This window comes from Lynx canadensis, chromosome B2, assembly GCF_007474595.2.
Source record: "Lynx canadensis isolate LIC74 chromosome B2, mLynCan4.pri.v2, whole genome shotgun sequence".
Taxonomy (NCBI): domain Eukaryota; kingdom Metazoa; phylum Chordata; class Mammalia; order Carnivora; family Felidae; genus Lynx; species Lynx canadensis.
Window position 1 is genome coordinate 115704022 of NC_044307.1, and position 14339 is coordinate 115718360.

The 14339-nt window shown below is 35.3% G+C and overlaps 1 protein-coding gene across 1 annotated transcript; it reads right to left on the minus strand.

Annotated features, from left to right (window-relative positions):
• Nucleotides 1-376: 376 nt before the first annotated feature.
• LOC115513469 (protein LEG1 homolog) lies at nucleotides 377-12735 on the minus strand. Its single transcript, XM_030314644.1, has 6 exons — nucleotides 12435-12735; nucleotides 8103-8189; nucleotides 6725-6909; nucleotides 5702-5802; nucleotides 3809-4047; nucleotides 377-477 (listed from the first exon to the last, which is right to left on the minus strand). Exons 1-6 carry the CDS (start codon nucleotides 12733-12735, stop codon nucleotides 377-379), a joined length of 1014 nt encoding a protein of 337 aa, XP_030170504.1.
• Nucleotides 12736-14339: the final 1604 nt, after the last annotated feature.

Sequence of the window (14339 nt, forward strand, 5' to 3'; positions counted from 1 at the left end):
TTTAGAAATCCATAGTCATCATCCAAATTTTATTGTAAATCTTCTGCCTCTTGACTATTGATCATAAAAATATATTCCTCCAAATTTCATAAAATTAATTTGGATTGAATAAAATCCAAAATTCGAATCAGGTTTTATGAACTTTATTAATTTATCAGCATTTGTCAGTTATTCAACTGAATCTACATTAAAAAGTAAACATTTTCATTATTGATACTAATTTAAATTAAGCAAATTAATTGCAATATATTAACTCAAACTTTAAGATATAGACAATGACAAAATTATGCAAACATGCAAGGACTAATCTTGAGAATACTGTTCCTCGAGAAATTATCATTGTGGATTTTTATTTTATACACATTTCCAGAAGCATTTAATTGAAAGAATGAAGGATGAATTCCAAAATCTCTAGAAACAGTTTCCTTGCAACTGTTGACTTCATTAAAGTTTTCCATAAAACAAAAGATAATGTACCTAGAAAATAGTAAAGATATTTAGGAGTTTTAGGTAAAATTTAATTTTAATCCCAAATGTTGAAATTATCTAAAACAAAATTCAATTAGTATGAAAGTAGCATGTTTTCATATGCATTTTTTAATAAAACAATATTTTGCTTTTTAAAATTATGTTATGCCCTCATACTCAAACATCTAAGATACGTAAGTAACTAAAGAGAACAATGGATACAGCAACGATTAAAGAAATGAAAATCCATAAAAAATCAGACTCTTGAAAATTAGTAAGTTTGCTAATATTCATTTTCAGCACCTATGCAGAAACATGAACTCTAAAAAACAATTTGTGTTGTTTCTGTTTTTGTTTTGACAAGAATGTAATCTATACTATACTTTTTAATTGCCACTTGGCAATACCTGATCCATGAATTCATTTCTAGTAATTTAATCTGTCACTATCCCAACAAATTAAGCTAATAATAGTACACACTCAATGCTGCTTTTACATTACCTAAAACTAAAAAGAATATAAATCCATTCAATGAAAAGTTATATATTACTTACAGAATAATGTGTCAATATTTGCTGACTTGCTAATTTCTCAAGTGTATATGGCTAGTGAGAAATTAATAGGACAGAACTGTGCCATACATATAACCTCTTTTAAGCAAACAGCACAGTTTTTAGTCAAATTATTGACTTATTTATTTATTTATTTATTTTTATTTTATTTTTATTTATTTATTTTTTAAATATGAAATTTATTGTCAAATTGGTTTCTTTTTTTTCCAAAAAAATCAATTTAATCAACTTTATTTTTTATTATTATTTTTTCAATATATGAAATTTATTGTCAAATTGGTTTCCATACAACACCCAGTGCTCATCCCAACAGGTGCCCTCCTCAATACCCATCACCCACCCTCCCCTCCCTCCCACCCCCCATCAACCCTCAGTTCATTCTCAGTTTTTAGGAGTCTCTTATGAAGAAACAGACTCTTACCGATAGAGAACAAACTGATGGTTACCAAAGGGGAGGTGGGTGGGGGAATGGGTGAAATAGGTGATGAGGACTAAGGAGTGCACCTGTCATAATGAGCACCAGGTGTTGCATGGAGGTATTGAATCACTACATTTTACACATGACACTAATACAACACTGTATGTTAACTAACTGGAATTTATTTATTTTTTCAATATATGAAATTTATTGTCAAATTGGTTTCCATACAACACCCAGTGCTCATCCCAACAGGTGCCCTCCTCAATACCCATCACCCACCCTCCCCCACCCCTCATCAACCCTCAGTTTGTCCTCAGTTTTTAAGAGTCTCTTATGTTTTGGCTCCCTCCCTCTCTAACCTTTTTTTTTTTTTCCTTCCCCTCCCCCCATGATCTTCTGTTAAATTTCTCAGGATCCACGTAGGAGTGAAAATGTATGGTATCTGTCTTTCTCTATATGACTTATTTCACTTAGCATAACACTGTCCAGTTCCATCCATTAATTATTTTATTTATTTATTTATTTATTTATTTATTATAGTCACTAGTTCATACAAATATTTTTTGTAGGAATAGGACCAAAAGTTAAAAAATATATATCAGACAAGGAATTAAGGTAAGGAATTAAGGAAAGAGGATGGATAGAAAGTAAGTTTTATGTGTATTTAATAACTTTCTGTAGTGTTTTAATTTTTAATAAGAGGCATATATTGAATATATTTTTAAAATAAGTATAAAAGAAATTATAGCCATAAAAATGAAGTATTATTAAGAAATGGAGAAAAGTATTTAGTAATGGTATCCTATTTTTTTTCTATAACTCATATTAGTTAAAAATATCTGCCAAGGCTTTAAGCACAATTTTTGAATTCTGAGTATGAGTGGATGCATGCAATTAGTATACAGGAAACATGATAACTAGTTTAACTACATTCCAATTTGTCTTTTTTTTCTTTTTATTGTAGCCTATAGAGTAAATTCAAAATTCCTTAACAAATCCAAGCTAATTTTAATACAACTGGAACTTACAAAAATCTAAAAATCTGTTGTATACAATCTTTAAATGTAATCAATTCTATCTATTCAGTCCCTCTGTATACTAGGCCAATAGAGTTTGTTTATATCATCTAAGACTAGATTGTACTTTTCATATCTGACAGTGTGGTAATCAATACATTTTATGATTCTCCTAACAGTGGGGTTCAGACAAGAGTTAATTTTCCCAAGTCCCTCCTACCCCTCATCTAGTTGAGCTGTATGACTATTCTTACCAAAGGTATGTGAGATACAGTTAAGTTTGTCACTTCTAGTAGGCTTTTCAAAGAGGAGCCCCCTTAAGCCCTTAATTCCTTTGAATTACTTTATAGGGAGGATACAGTGATGAAGCAGTGAATGTTGATGGAGCCAAAGTTGGAAAGATCCTAGATCTCTTAATTACCATGGAAGAAAGCCTCTTACCAATTGAACATCTTAAATCATCATGTGAGACAGAAATAGAATCCTTCGAGTTTTGCCATTACAATCTGAAGGTTTATTTATTAAAACAGCAATGTTACCCTTGGTAATACATAAACAAGTTTTACTTTTAAAATACAATGCATTCATTTTTATTTTGAGTCATATCTTATTTCTGAATTCTTCTTTAGGGAATCTGAATTAAACACATGCACATGCACACACACACATTTTTTTCCCCTCAGTAGAACAAGGATAAATAGTATTTGGGAAACTGAATGACATAGTAATTTTCACATTTACAAATTTATGTAATTTCATCTGTGTTTTCTACTTAGTAAACCTAAGATTTTGAAATTTTGGAGAAATATACCTCTTTCAAAACCAGAATTTGGGAGGGGGGTCAAATTTTTTCCTTGATGTCTATAATCATAGTATTGGATGGGGAAAGTCCATATAACACAATTTATTTCAGGGTTTTTTTAGTTATAGCAAGTGTCATTATTATGTTTATTATCTTTTTTGTTTAAAAACAAAATAAAATTAAATAGCAAAATTTGTCCAAGAAAGAAATAGGGATTTCCATTGTCTCCTTGCCAAAGTAACATGTGGTGATATTGATCTGCTTTGTTGAAGGGCCCCAGAGGAGAAGAGGTGTTAAATAACTAAGGGCCTTACTAAGTAAGTAAGTTAAGTAATATGTACTCACTAAATGAAGCCACTCACAAACCCACAAGGATTATTGTTAAAACTTTGAAACATATCTTAAAAAGTCAACATTTCCTTCTTTAGACAGTCTGTTGTAGTAATTTATGATTCCATCGTCTTTCATTACCTATGAAATCAACACAATGGATAGAACTTACAAATAAAAAGGTCTCTGTGTCTCTTACCTGTGTACTTATGTACTTTGTGGAGAACACTTAGAGCAAACAGGACTGTGTTCTGAAAGCCACTAAAGTCACGGATGAAGGGGGCTCTATCCTCATTCATAAGCATGCGTTTTGGCAGCTCCTTCTGGAATTCATATGTTCTAATTAAGGTTGTAGGAAAGAGTGGTGGAGCTAAATAATCCACAAATAAAGCCCAGCTTCTTTCAAAATCAGCTTCTTGTTTAGAATAGTATTTTAATCTAACAGAGAAGTGGGGGAAAGTATACATTTACAGTTAGTCTACCCAGAATTTTGCCAACTCAATTTTCAAAACAGATAACGTGTTCAAAATGACATTTTTGAACTTTTTAGAATATAGAGTAAAGAAACTTGATGTTGATGTTAGCTCCTACACTTGAACACTTGAAAAGATGTTATTAAAATTTTTAATTTGAATATTACCATCTCAGAACATATGTGTTTTTAATCACATGTGTTTCCCTTTTCGTGAAGCATTTACATTACTTACATAAATTCTGATATGTGACCAAGTCTCATTACTTTAAAATATAAAGATAAAAATAAAAGAAAATTAGCAAAATTTCTGCTAAATTTAGACATCTCTTAACACAATGTTCATTTCAGGTAACCAGGTAACCACTAAAAATGAAGTAACAGTTTTTTTTTGTTTTTTTTTTTTTTTTTGCTTTTTAAGGAGCTTGGTATTTTTTTTTTTCTGATGATCCTAGAAAGCCAACTTTTCTTTCTGTTTTTCAGGTATACAATGTAATGACTTGATATATGTGTATATTGTGAAATGATCACCACAGGAAATCTAGTTAACATTTGTTACCATGCAAAGTTACAAATTTTTTTTCTTGTGGTGAAAACTATTAAGATCCACTCCTTAGCAACTTTCAAATAAGCAACATATTAACTATAATGACTATGCTGTATATTATTACATCCCCATGAACTATGTATAACTGGAAATTTGTACATTTTGTCCTCTGAGACCCCAGAGGAACAATTCCTATTGACTGATTATCTCTGTGTAAGGGGAAGGGGGCATGCATGCAATACTTTTCCTGATTGTTTGCACATCTGTCTCTTTTTTTTTTTTAAACACTGGACAGTTCACACACTATAAAGTAGACACTCTAAAAATCAGATTCCCACCCTCACCAGGGTTTTTTGTTGTTTGGTTTTCTTGTCTTTGTTGTTTACTGTTTTGCATGGACAGATTCTGTTGTTCATTCTGTGTTCTTTGTAGTGAGTCATCACTGAGGTCCCTGCTCATAAGCATCATGGTCAGCTAATGATTAGTTAAAGGTTCCCTTAAGTTCCTTGAACCAATAAATCTTCCACTCTTTGCTGAGGAGCCCTGTGCATGTGTTGGGGTATATCTTCAATGCTAAGGCTTTACTTCCTATTTGGTCAGGGCCTCAAGGTAGCCAGAGGCAAGATATTAGGGTTCTCTCAGTTCTTGCCTGGGTATGCTCTCAGTTCTATTAATCGTTGTGGGCTCCCAGAAATGTTTGTGGTTTCTGAAAAAGACAAATGATCTGTAGACATAGTAACAAGTAGACACCAAACCATTTTTAGACTGACTTCAATCCATCAACAAACACTCCCTTCAGTGAACAGGTTTTGCAAGTATCCAGTAAGTGACATCTCTTCATTTCTAAAAGTCAGTCAACAAGGAATGGACTCCCTGCATAAACATTTCTCTAATGACAAATGACAGCTGTCTCACCTGCATAACCCTCCTATACTGATGACTCAACTCACTTAAATGCCTAAAAATCTACCCGTTTCTGAACTCTGCTCTTCAAAGACTTCAGTGAAAAAGACAGTGTAAGATGGAAAGATTATTACCATATTGAAACAAAATAACTCTAGATCCACTCTTACCTATTGTGAAAGTTTTTACGAGCAATCTCCAAAGATGAGACATGCGCAGCCCATAAGTACTCCAACAGGTCATCAAAGGTACTAGAATGTGACTTCACGTGCTATCCAGGAAAAAAAAAAGTTATTGATATGTGGGCAATTATAACAATCTCTCTTCTTGAAAATCAGTTCTATTTACAAATATAATTTTTCAACACTCTAAATAAGGGGAGAACATTTTTTTCTAAGAGTTAAGGTATGAAAGAAAGATTTAATGCTTAACACTTCCTGAAGAGCTCAATATCAGTTATTTTAATTACTAGTGATACTGAAATCATACGAAAAGAATAAACCATGTGTTTCAGAAATGTTCAGGATTTTACACTGTTCGGAACCAGATCTTTACTATTTTGTACATTTGTTTTTTTCTTGCCATGCAACAAACTGTCCACAAAGTGTCAAAGCTAATCTTATGCAATATAATGAAGAAGTTCTCTAAAGGGAAACCCAATCTTTAGTCATTTACTCTTTCACCCATGACACTTTGCTTTGGACATCAATATTTGCTTCTGAGTGTCAAATGCTCATTTTAATCAAGTCATATGTGATTTGCTTATCAAGAGAGTTGAAATAAGCTGATCAAATTCACCACAACCTATCCCGCAATTGCATTTGTATATCAGTTATTGCTCAGTTGTCCTGAAATTATGATGAGCTAGGACACTTCATGCACTGTTAAGCCATAATTTCTCTGGGTTCACCTGTGTGTATATAACTTTAGTATGAAAAGAGTAGATAGGGCAGTCTTGATACCGTATTGGCAGTGAGGATGCTATTGAGGTATGATGTCATGCAGCAATCCACTCATACTGATATTGCTGTCACCATAATATTTTCACATTAAGAACTTTATGCCTTAGGACTGCATTGTGCAATGCGTAAAAAATCTACATGAAGTGCTATTCAAAAATTATCTGGCTAGCCTTGAAAAGTATTAATTAAAGCACACACACACACACACACACACAAACACACACACAAAACCTGGTAAAATTCATTCCACTTTTTCATTGCTTCTGGAAAGGATGAATGACAGCTAGAAACATTGTAACAAAAATTCATCTGATCCTTGGGCGGTGGCAGAAAGGTGACTTTGTCTGATGGTATCCCCATTATACCAGAATCAACCGCAGCAAGGAAGGGCATTGCAGAGAGATAATAATTAAGATCTGTATAAACAAACATTTATTAATATGGTTAATATATAAAAGAGGTTGTTTTTGAAGTAAAGAAGTCTCTCATAAAAGTAAACCCACAGATCTAGAAATGTGGTAAAACTTAAGCAGTAATTTTGGGAACTTTGGGAATATTATCAGAAATTTCCCTTAATGTTGGACACCTGGGTGACTCAGTGAGTTAAGCATCCAACTCTTGATTTTGGCTCAGGTCATGATCTCACAGTTCATGAGTTCAGGCCCCACATAGGACTCTGTGCTGATAGCAGGGAACCTGCTTTGGATTATCTCTCTTTCTCTGCCCCTCCCCTGATCATTCTCTCTCTCTCTTTCTCTCTCTCAAAATAAATAAGTAAACATCAAAAAAAAAGAAATTTTCCTTAGTGTTATATACAACTTGAATATGCTTCTCTTAAAAACCCTGCTCTCATAAAGCAAAATAGATTTATGTTGTACATTTATTATTTTATTTTATTATTTTATTTTACACACACACACACACACACACACACAGAAAGAGAGAGTGGGGGAGGAGCAGAGAGAGAGGGAGACACAGAATCTGAAGCAGGCTCCAGTCTCTGAGTTGTCAGCACAGAGCTCGACGTGGGGCTCGAACTCACAAACCGTGAGATCATGACCTGAGCTGAAGTCGGACGCTTAACTGACTGAGCCACCCAGGTGCCCCATACATTTATTATTTTAAATCATGGATAATAATTGCACCGGAATTTAAAATACTAATTAAATTCCAAGGTACAGTAAGTGAAAAATTTAAAAATTAGTAACAGAATTCTATACTTTTCTAAGTTTTTATTCTAAAGCTGAAAATCTGACATAGCTTTAAAATACAATAATATCTATCTAGATATTTCCCTTGTTAACAAGGTTTTATTTCATAATATAACACAAATTTTGCTCCCGCCTTATATGTTTCAATCAAACTTTGAGGTTTCTGGTCTCCCTGATATTTTTATAATTAAATAAATTAATCAGTAAATTAAAAATATATCTATCTCAAAACCCATTTCAAGACATCCACATTTGAGCCAAACAGACTTTGTTTTGTTTCGTTTTATAAAAGTAGTGATTCTGGGTTTGGTTTTGCTTCTCTGATTGGGATCTTAAGTTGAACTGATTTTTTATGGAAAGGTCATCTATTTGAGGTTTGACAGTCACACTGAACTCACCAGCCCACCAACTGTCCACAGAGATGCACAGATGAGCCCCAGATTTACGGCCACAGTCCGTACTTTCCGTGGGATCAGCTAATCTGCCTAAAAGAGACAAAATCCAGAGTTGGTTTTACCAGGACCCCTTCCTAGCTGTAGAGACAAACGCTAACTAGACACACCATGTTTACAGGAATAAAGAATTGTGTCAGCTTTCCTATCACATTGTCTTTCCTTCACTTCATGACTTTCTGCTTCCTATCTCCCATGCATATTTTTTCCTTTTCCTTAACATCCCTACAATGATCTACTTTCTCTCACAGGCCTTATTATTATTTTTTTTTAACTTCTGTAGTCTGTGTTTTTTCCATTTACTAACTACTCTGCATCTTCGATATTAGGGAGTGAATATTCCTGTATAGTAAGCAAGATCTGGACTTATTTGCTGAAAACCAAATCCTTTTTCATTGCTTACCGACTATTTGACCTTAGGTAAGTAACTTCTGCAAGCCTCAATTTTCTCGTGTATATATTAGAATAACAATAATTACCTCCTAGAAGTCTGGGGTTTTTAAATGAAGGACTTAAAAAGTGCTCAGCTCAGGGGCATCTGGGTGGCTCAGTCTATTGAGCGTCTGACTCTAGATTTCGGCTCAGATTGTGATCTCACAGTCATGAGTTCAAGCCCCGGGTCGGGCTCTGTACTGACAGTGCAGAGCCTGCTTGGGATTCCCTCTCTTTCTCCCTCTGCCCTGACTTGCTGTGCTCTCCCTCAGAATAAATAAACTTTAAAAAAGTGCTCAGCTCAGAGAATATGTGTTTCTGTAAATATTAGCAATTATTCTATTTTTATCTTTTTGTCATCCTCTCTTACCTCCGACTTTCAAAACATGCCTTTCTGGTTTTTTTCACACTTGATATTTTTTACCTTCTGCATATACTTGCATATCCCTGAAGCTGTCTCTGACTCAATGCCCGTCTCTGTCCCTGTTTCAACCATTTTCACACTGGCTTATTCTCTTTACTCCTGCTAACTTTCTCTTTTCTCTAGTTCTTCTTGACCAGATGAACTTTCAGTGGGCAAAAGGAAAGGTTTGAGTGGTTCTGCTCATTCATGGAAATTTCCCAAAATTGTTAATCTTCTTTTGAACTAGAATAATATTCAAGTATGTGAAACATACCTCTCCTGGTTCTTAGGTTTTGTCTCAGTTGGGAGTTATTTTAAATCTGCTTCCAAGACTCTCTGTCCTTTTAAGACCACTCAGTCTCTGAGGATGGTTGCCCATGAAGCTAATGTGAGGATTTCCTTATGTTGCTGACTTCTTTGTCGTCTACTCTATATACAAAACTGTGCTCCAGTTCCATTTTTGCCAAATCTCCACAAAACTGCTTTATTGGTGATTCCAAGTCACTTCCAGCTGAGATACCTGAGAGCATACCTGAGACTGAACCCCTAATCTTGATTGTCAAGGAAGATTGCATCATGAATCTTCTGTTCTTTGTCAGAGGAGTTTCAGGACTCTTCTGGACATCTTCAGTACTTTCTTTACAGCCAAGCTGTGCCTGCTTCCAGATGTTTTATCTTCTGAAGAAATTTTTTTCTTGCCTTTCCATGGCAAGAAATACGTCATCCTCCATAATCTTGACCAAACATTGTTTTTCATCATACCCACTTCTTCCAGAACAAAATTTGTTATATTTATTACTATTCAAATTCAAAATTTTGGAAAATATAGCAAACTGTATTTTCCAACTAGATTTATTTCTGTAGCATACATTATGTATCTCCTATACTCTCAACATTTTCCTCTTTCTCTATTTTTCTCATTTATACAAAACTAATTCCACTAATTCTTGCCCTTTGGCTCTTTCTAGTTCTTTGTCCCTGGATTACTATTTTAAAAGCCCATCAACATTGTACCTTTTTTTCAAGATTCACTTCAAATCTTACTCTATTCCCAGATGATTCCAGCTCACGACATTCACTTTTATCTGACATCTTACGATTCAACTCTTTCTTGCTCTATGGTTGGATCATTTCTAACTCTCCTTCTTAACCATGTTGTAACTCCTTCAAGGAGTTACAGATATCTACTGTCAATTTCTCGTATATGTGCCAGTCTTCCCTTTTTTCATTTAAGTGTCGCTTCGTCACTTCTTTATCCTCCCTCAGACTTCCAGTATTCTCTCCCCAGTTCAAACATTATTCTGATTAAAATTTCAGCTAACCAATAAAAATGAATGAATACTGACATATGAAACTAGACAGATGAATTTCAAAATAATCATGACAATTGAAATAAACCAGACCAAAAAAAGAGCACCCAACTGTCTATATGAAAATTCTAGATAATTCTATCTAATCTGTAATGATGGAAAGCACATCAGTGGTTACTGGTGAAGTTTGGGAGTGGGGGGATGAGTAGTTGGAGGAATGGGGAAGGCTGGGAGAGACTGGGTAAAGAGAAGTTCCTGAAGATGAGAATACAAAAGGGAAAAGAACATTTTTGGAATGATACATATGGTCATTATCTGTGGTGATGGGCTCAAAGCTATATACCTATACCAAACTCACCAAAAAATACATCTTACATATGCTGTTTATTCTATGTTTATTACATATTAATAAAACTATATTTAAAAAAACATGTGCTAAGCAATCTAGAAGCAAACATTTAACGTATTCAAGTATTTTGTAAGCATTAGGCTCTTGTTACTAAAATAATCCATATTGCTTAAGAGCCCAATTAAAATTCCCCAGTCTGACTTAAAGACATCTCTTTAACTAACCTTGGTTCATCTTCTCAAATAAACCACCCACTACTCTTTCACATTCCAGTTCTTCTGCCTATGTGGTAGTCTTCTTCCAGTGAAACCTGCTATCAATGCCATCTTTGTAATTAGTATACCAGCAGTTATATTCTCGCAATGCCTCCATCAAGCTCTTTGGTCCTAATTTCTTCCCATGATATTCTCAGCCCATGGTTGTCACTGTCTTTCCTGAGCTACTCTTGTACTTACAGTCCTTATCATGTCTTTGAGACTTAGCATACTGTGGGTAAATATTTTTATGGGCTTTTTCATAACTGGTAATTCTGTTTTGGTTTTCTCTAGTCGTATCATAGAGTTCAACTCAATTAAATACATAAATCAGCCCTTAAAAAACAGTAGAATCCCATGTATTGTATTCATGAATGAAAATGATATTTTGAAAATACCTTATCCAATATTTTACTTTACTGTTTGTTCATTACTGGGCCCAGAGCTGAAAATTTTTGTAGGAGTAAGTGTGTGCACCCCTTGGGGGAGTTGATTATTGTTTACAGAGGATCTTATGTTTTTGCTTCTCCAGAACCATGTCTCAGGAGTTCGTATATTCTTCTTTTCCATGCCAAGGGCAGCCCAAGAATGGGAATTACACTGGATGTCAGGAGATTCTCCCAACGAACTTGGATGTGATGCCAATTCAGACTGTCATCACAGATCAGACGTTGCAGTCTCTTTCTCTGTCTTTTCTATAATGCCACCCATCTTCTCACTGATTCCTTTCTTCCAATAGTGTTTTCTAGAAGTTGATAATGAAGGTCTCTTCCCATTGAACAAGATGGCTTGGGGCTTATGATATTTTTGTTCCAAAACAAATATCTACGTTTATTCCTCAGTAGAGATGCTATTTTCAGGTTTTCCTACAGAGGTTTTGTTTTTTCTCTTTTGTCACTCCAATCTCTATGACTATAGTCTAATCATATTTAGAATTATAGATAATGCAAATTAATCTTATACACCCATGTGTAGTTAATGCATATCACCTTAGCTGTTTTGTTGTTGGATGTACTCTTCAGTGCTTAGAACTAGGCTTGGTCCCAGTAGCACATCAATTAATAGTTATTGATATTGACTGAACTAAGCCTAATATGCTGTGCTTCGGTGAGTGTGGTAATCACTAGCCACTTGTAGCTCTTCAAGTTAAATTAATTAAAATTAAACAAAATCAAGAATTCAGTTCTTCAGAAGCATTAGCCATTTCAAGTGCTTAGTAGCTTCATGTAAGAATATAAGAGCTGCTGCTCTCATAGAGAACAGTGCAAATAGAAACATTTCATCATTGTACACAATTCTTTTGGACATTTCTGGCTAGCAAAAACCAGGCATGTAGGGGACATTCCATAAATACTTGATAGAGATTGGGCAAGAACGCAAATGGCTGGAAAAGGAATAGAAAGGAAAGCGAAAAAATCAATTTTCACAAAGATGGTGCTAAATGTACAAGGTACTACTTCCTAATTAATTCACACTTAAATCAAAGGTCATTGTAATGTAGTCATTGTAATGAAAAAGAGACATTCTTACCTGTCTGATATTGCCATCCATGATGTACAGGCAATCCCCATAAAATATTTTGTTCATTTTCTGGTGAAAATTTTGCAAAATATTTGGCTGTCTTGTTCAGTAGGATTTTATACGTCCCCAATCTCTCAGGATAATGCCAGAAGTTAATGATATACTTTCCATTTTCCATCTTATAGTCACTGAACTGACCAGGACTCTCTTTCCACAGAGGGGGATATACATCTGAGATATTGGATGCTCTTGCTAAAGAAGCAAAAATACAACCAACGATTAGATAGGGCCAGGAAAGACCGAAAGCCATGGTGTTTAGTCCAGAGATTGAGATTATGACAGGACCTTTGTTGGGAAATGGAGGAGGAAGCTACATTGTTTTTCTGCACCTCATCTAATCAACACCTTCCATTGCCTTTCTTGGGAATGAGAAGGTGGAGGTAAACAAATGCCTTACCAAAGATAGTAGGCTACCTCCCTTGTTAATCATCTCAAAAATTGTTGATTATGTATCAGTCTCTAGAATTTTTAGTAAGACTGGGTTTCATCCTTCTGTGCACTTTTGTCTCTATTTTCTGTCTGTCTCTCATATTAATTATAATAATAAATTGTATGTCTTTCCCAGAGTTACTTGATTTTTTTTTTAATTTTTATTTTTTAGAGAGAGTGTGTGGGTGGGGGAGAGGGGCAAAAGAGAAAAAGAATCTTAAGCAGGCTCCGTGCTCACTGTGGAGCCCAATGCAGAGCTCTATCCCATGACTCGGGGATCATAACCTGAGACGAAATCAAGTCAGCTGCTCAACTGATTGAGCCACCTAAGCGCCTCTAGAGTTATTTCAATTTTAAAGAACGGCTGTTTATCCAATTTTATCTCTAGTTAGTGGGATTTCAGCCACATAAACAAACAGTTAAGTAAACAATTTTAGATAGAATTTGTAAGACATTTTAGTGATATTTGGGACTTTACCAGATTTCTTTGAAATTTTAGTTCAAGTGCAAGTCCAGACTTGTATGTCAGACATATCAACCCAAATTCCATGTTACCAGGATCTGAGCCAAAAACTTGTGTGCAGGCAGTTGCTTTGTGGTTACAGAGTAAAAGAAAAAGAGGGAGAAAAAAAAAAAAGAAAGGAGGAAAGTGAATACAAGGAGAGACTATCAGTTTGCTTCCACTAAGGGTGTGGGTGCTTAATGTTTTCTTGGGACTAAGGAGGAACACTCTTTTTTTTTTTTTTTTTTAATTTTTTTTTTTTCAACGTTTATTTATTTTTGGGACAGAGAGAGACAGAGCATGAACGGGGGAGGGGCAGAGAGAGAGGGAGACACAGAATCGGAAGCAGGCTCCAGGCTCTGAGCCATCAGCCCAGAGCCTGACGCGGGGCTCGAACTCACGGAGCGCGAGATCGTGACCTGGCTGAAGTCGGACGCTTAACCGACTGCGCCACCCAGGCGCCCCAGGAGGAACACTCTTATGAAAGAGCCCCTGGCCTTGAGGGATGGAATTAAGCATTTGCTCTTATCGTTCACTGGCCAAAGGCGACCCAAAATGTAGAAACTCTGCTGCACTTCTGGTTGCACAGACCTGTGTGCTAAGTCTGTTGTTATTGCTGTTGTTTTTGTTTTGGTTACACTTTCTTTCCAGATAAGGAAACAGGTTAAGTAGCTCCAAAAGCTGATGGAGCGCTTTAAGTGAGCTGAAAACTATACGTGTGTTATTCTGCTCCACCTTGAGGGTAATGTCTTCTTACTGGTTTGGAGACACATTCTTTGCATGCCACCAATCGCAGGCTTCCTCTTTGCCCTGAACTCAGCTGCTCCAAGGATTAGAGGTGAGGCCAAAGTCTTCCTATCCCTAACAGACTGGAGGGCCCTACATATGCTGAAGAACTCCAAAGGCAGGGAGAGATTGAACTC

Bases quoted from the DNA above. Each gene is read 5' to 3' on its own strand.
- LOC115513469 (XM_030314644.1), bottom strand. From the start codon at position 12,735: ATGGCTTTCGGTCTTTCCTGGCCCTATCTAATCGTTGGTTGTATTTTT. The intron at 5,803-6,724 runs GTTTTGTGTGTG...TTTCCTGGATAG, and splicing joins AGTGGAATGAATTTTACCAG to CACGTGAAGTCACATTCTAG. The intron at 4,048-5,701 runs GTAAGAGTGGAT...CTTCTCTGTTAG, and splicing joins CGTAAAAACTTTCACAATAG to ATTAAAATACTATTCTAAAC.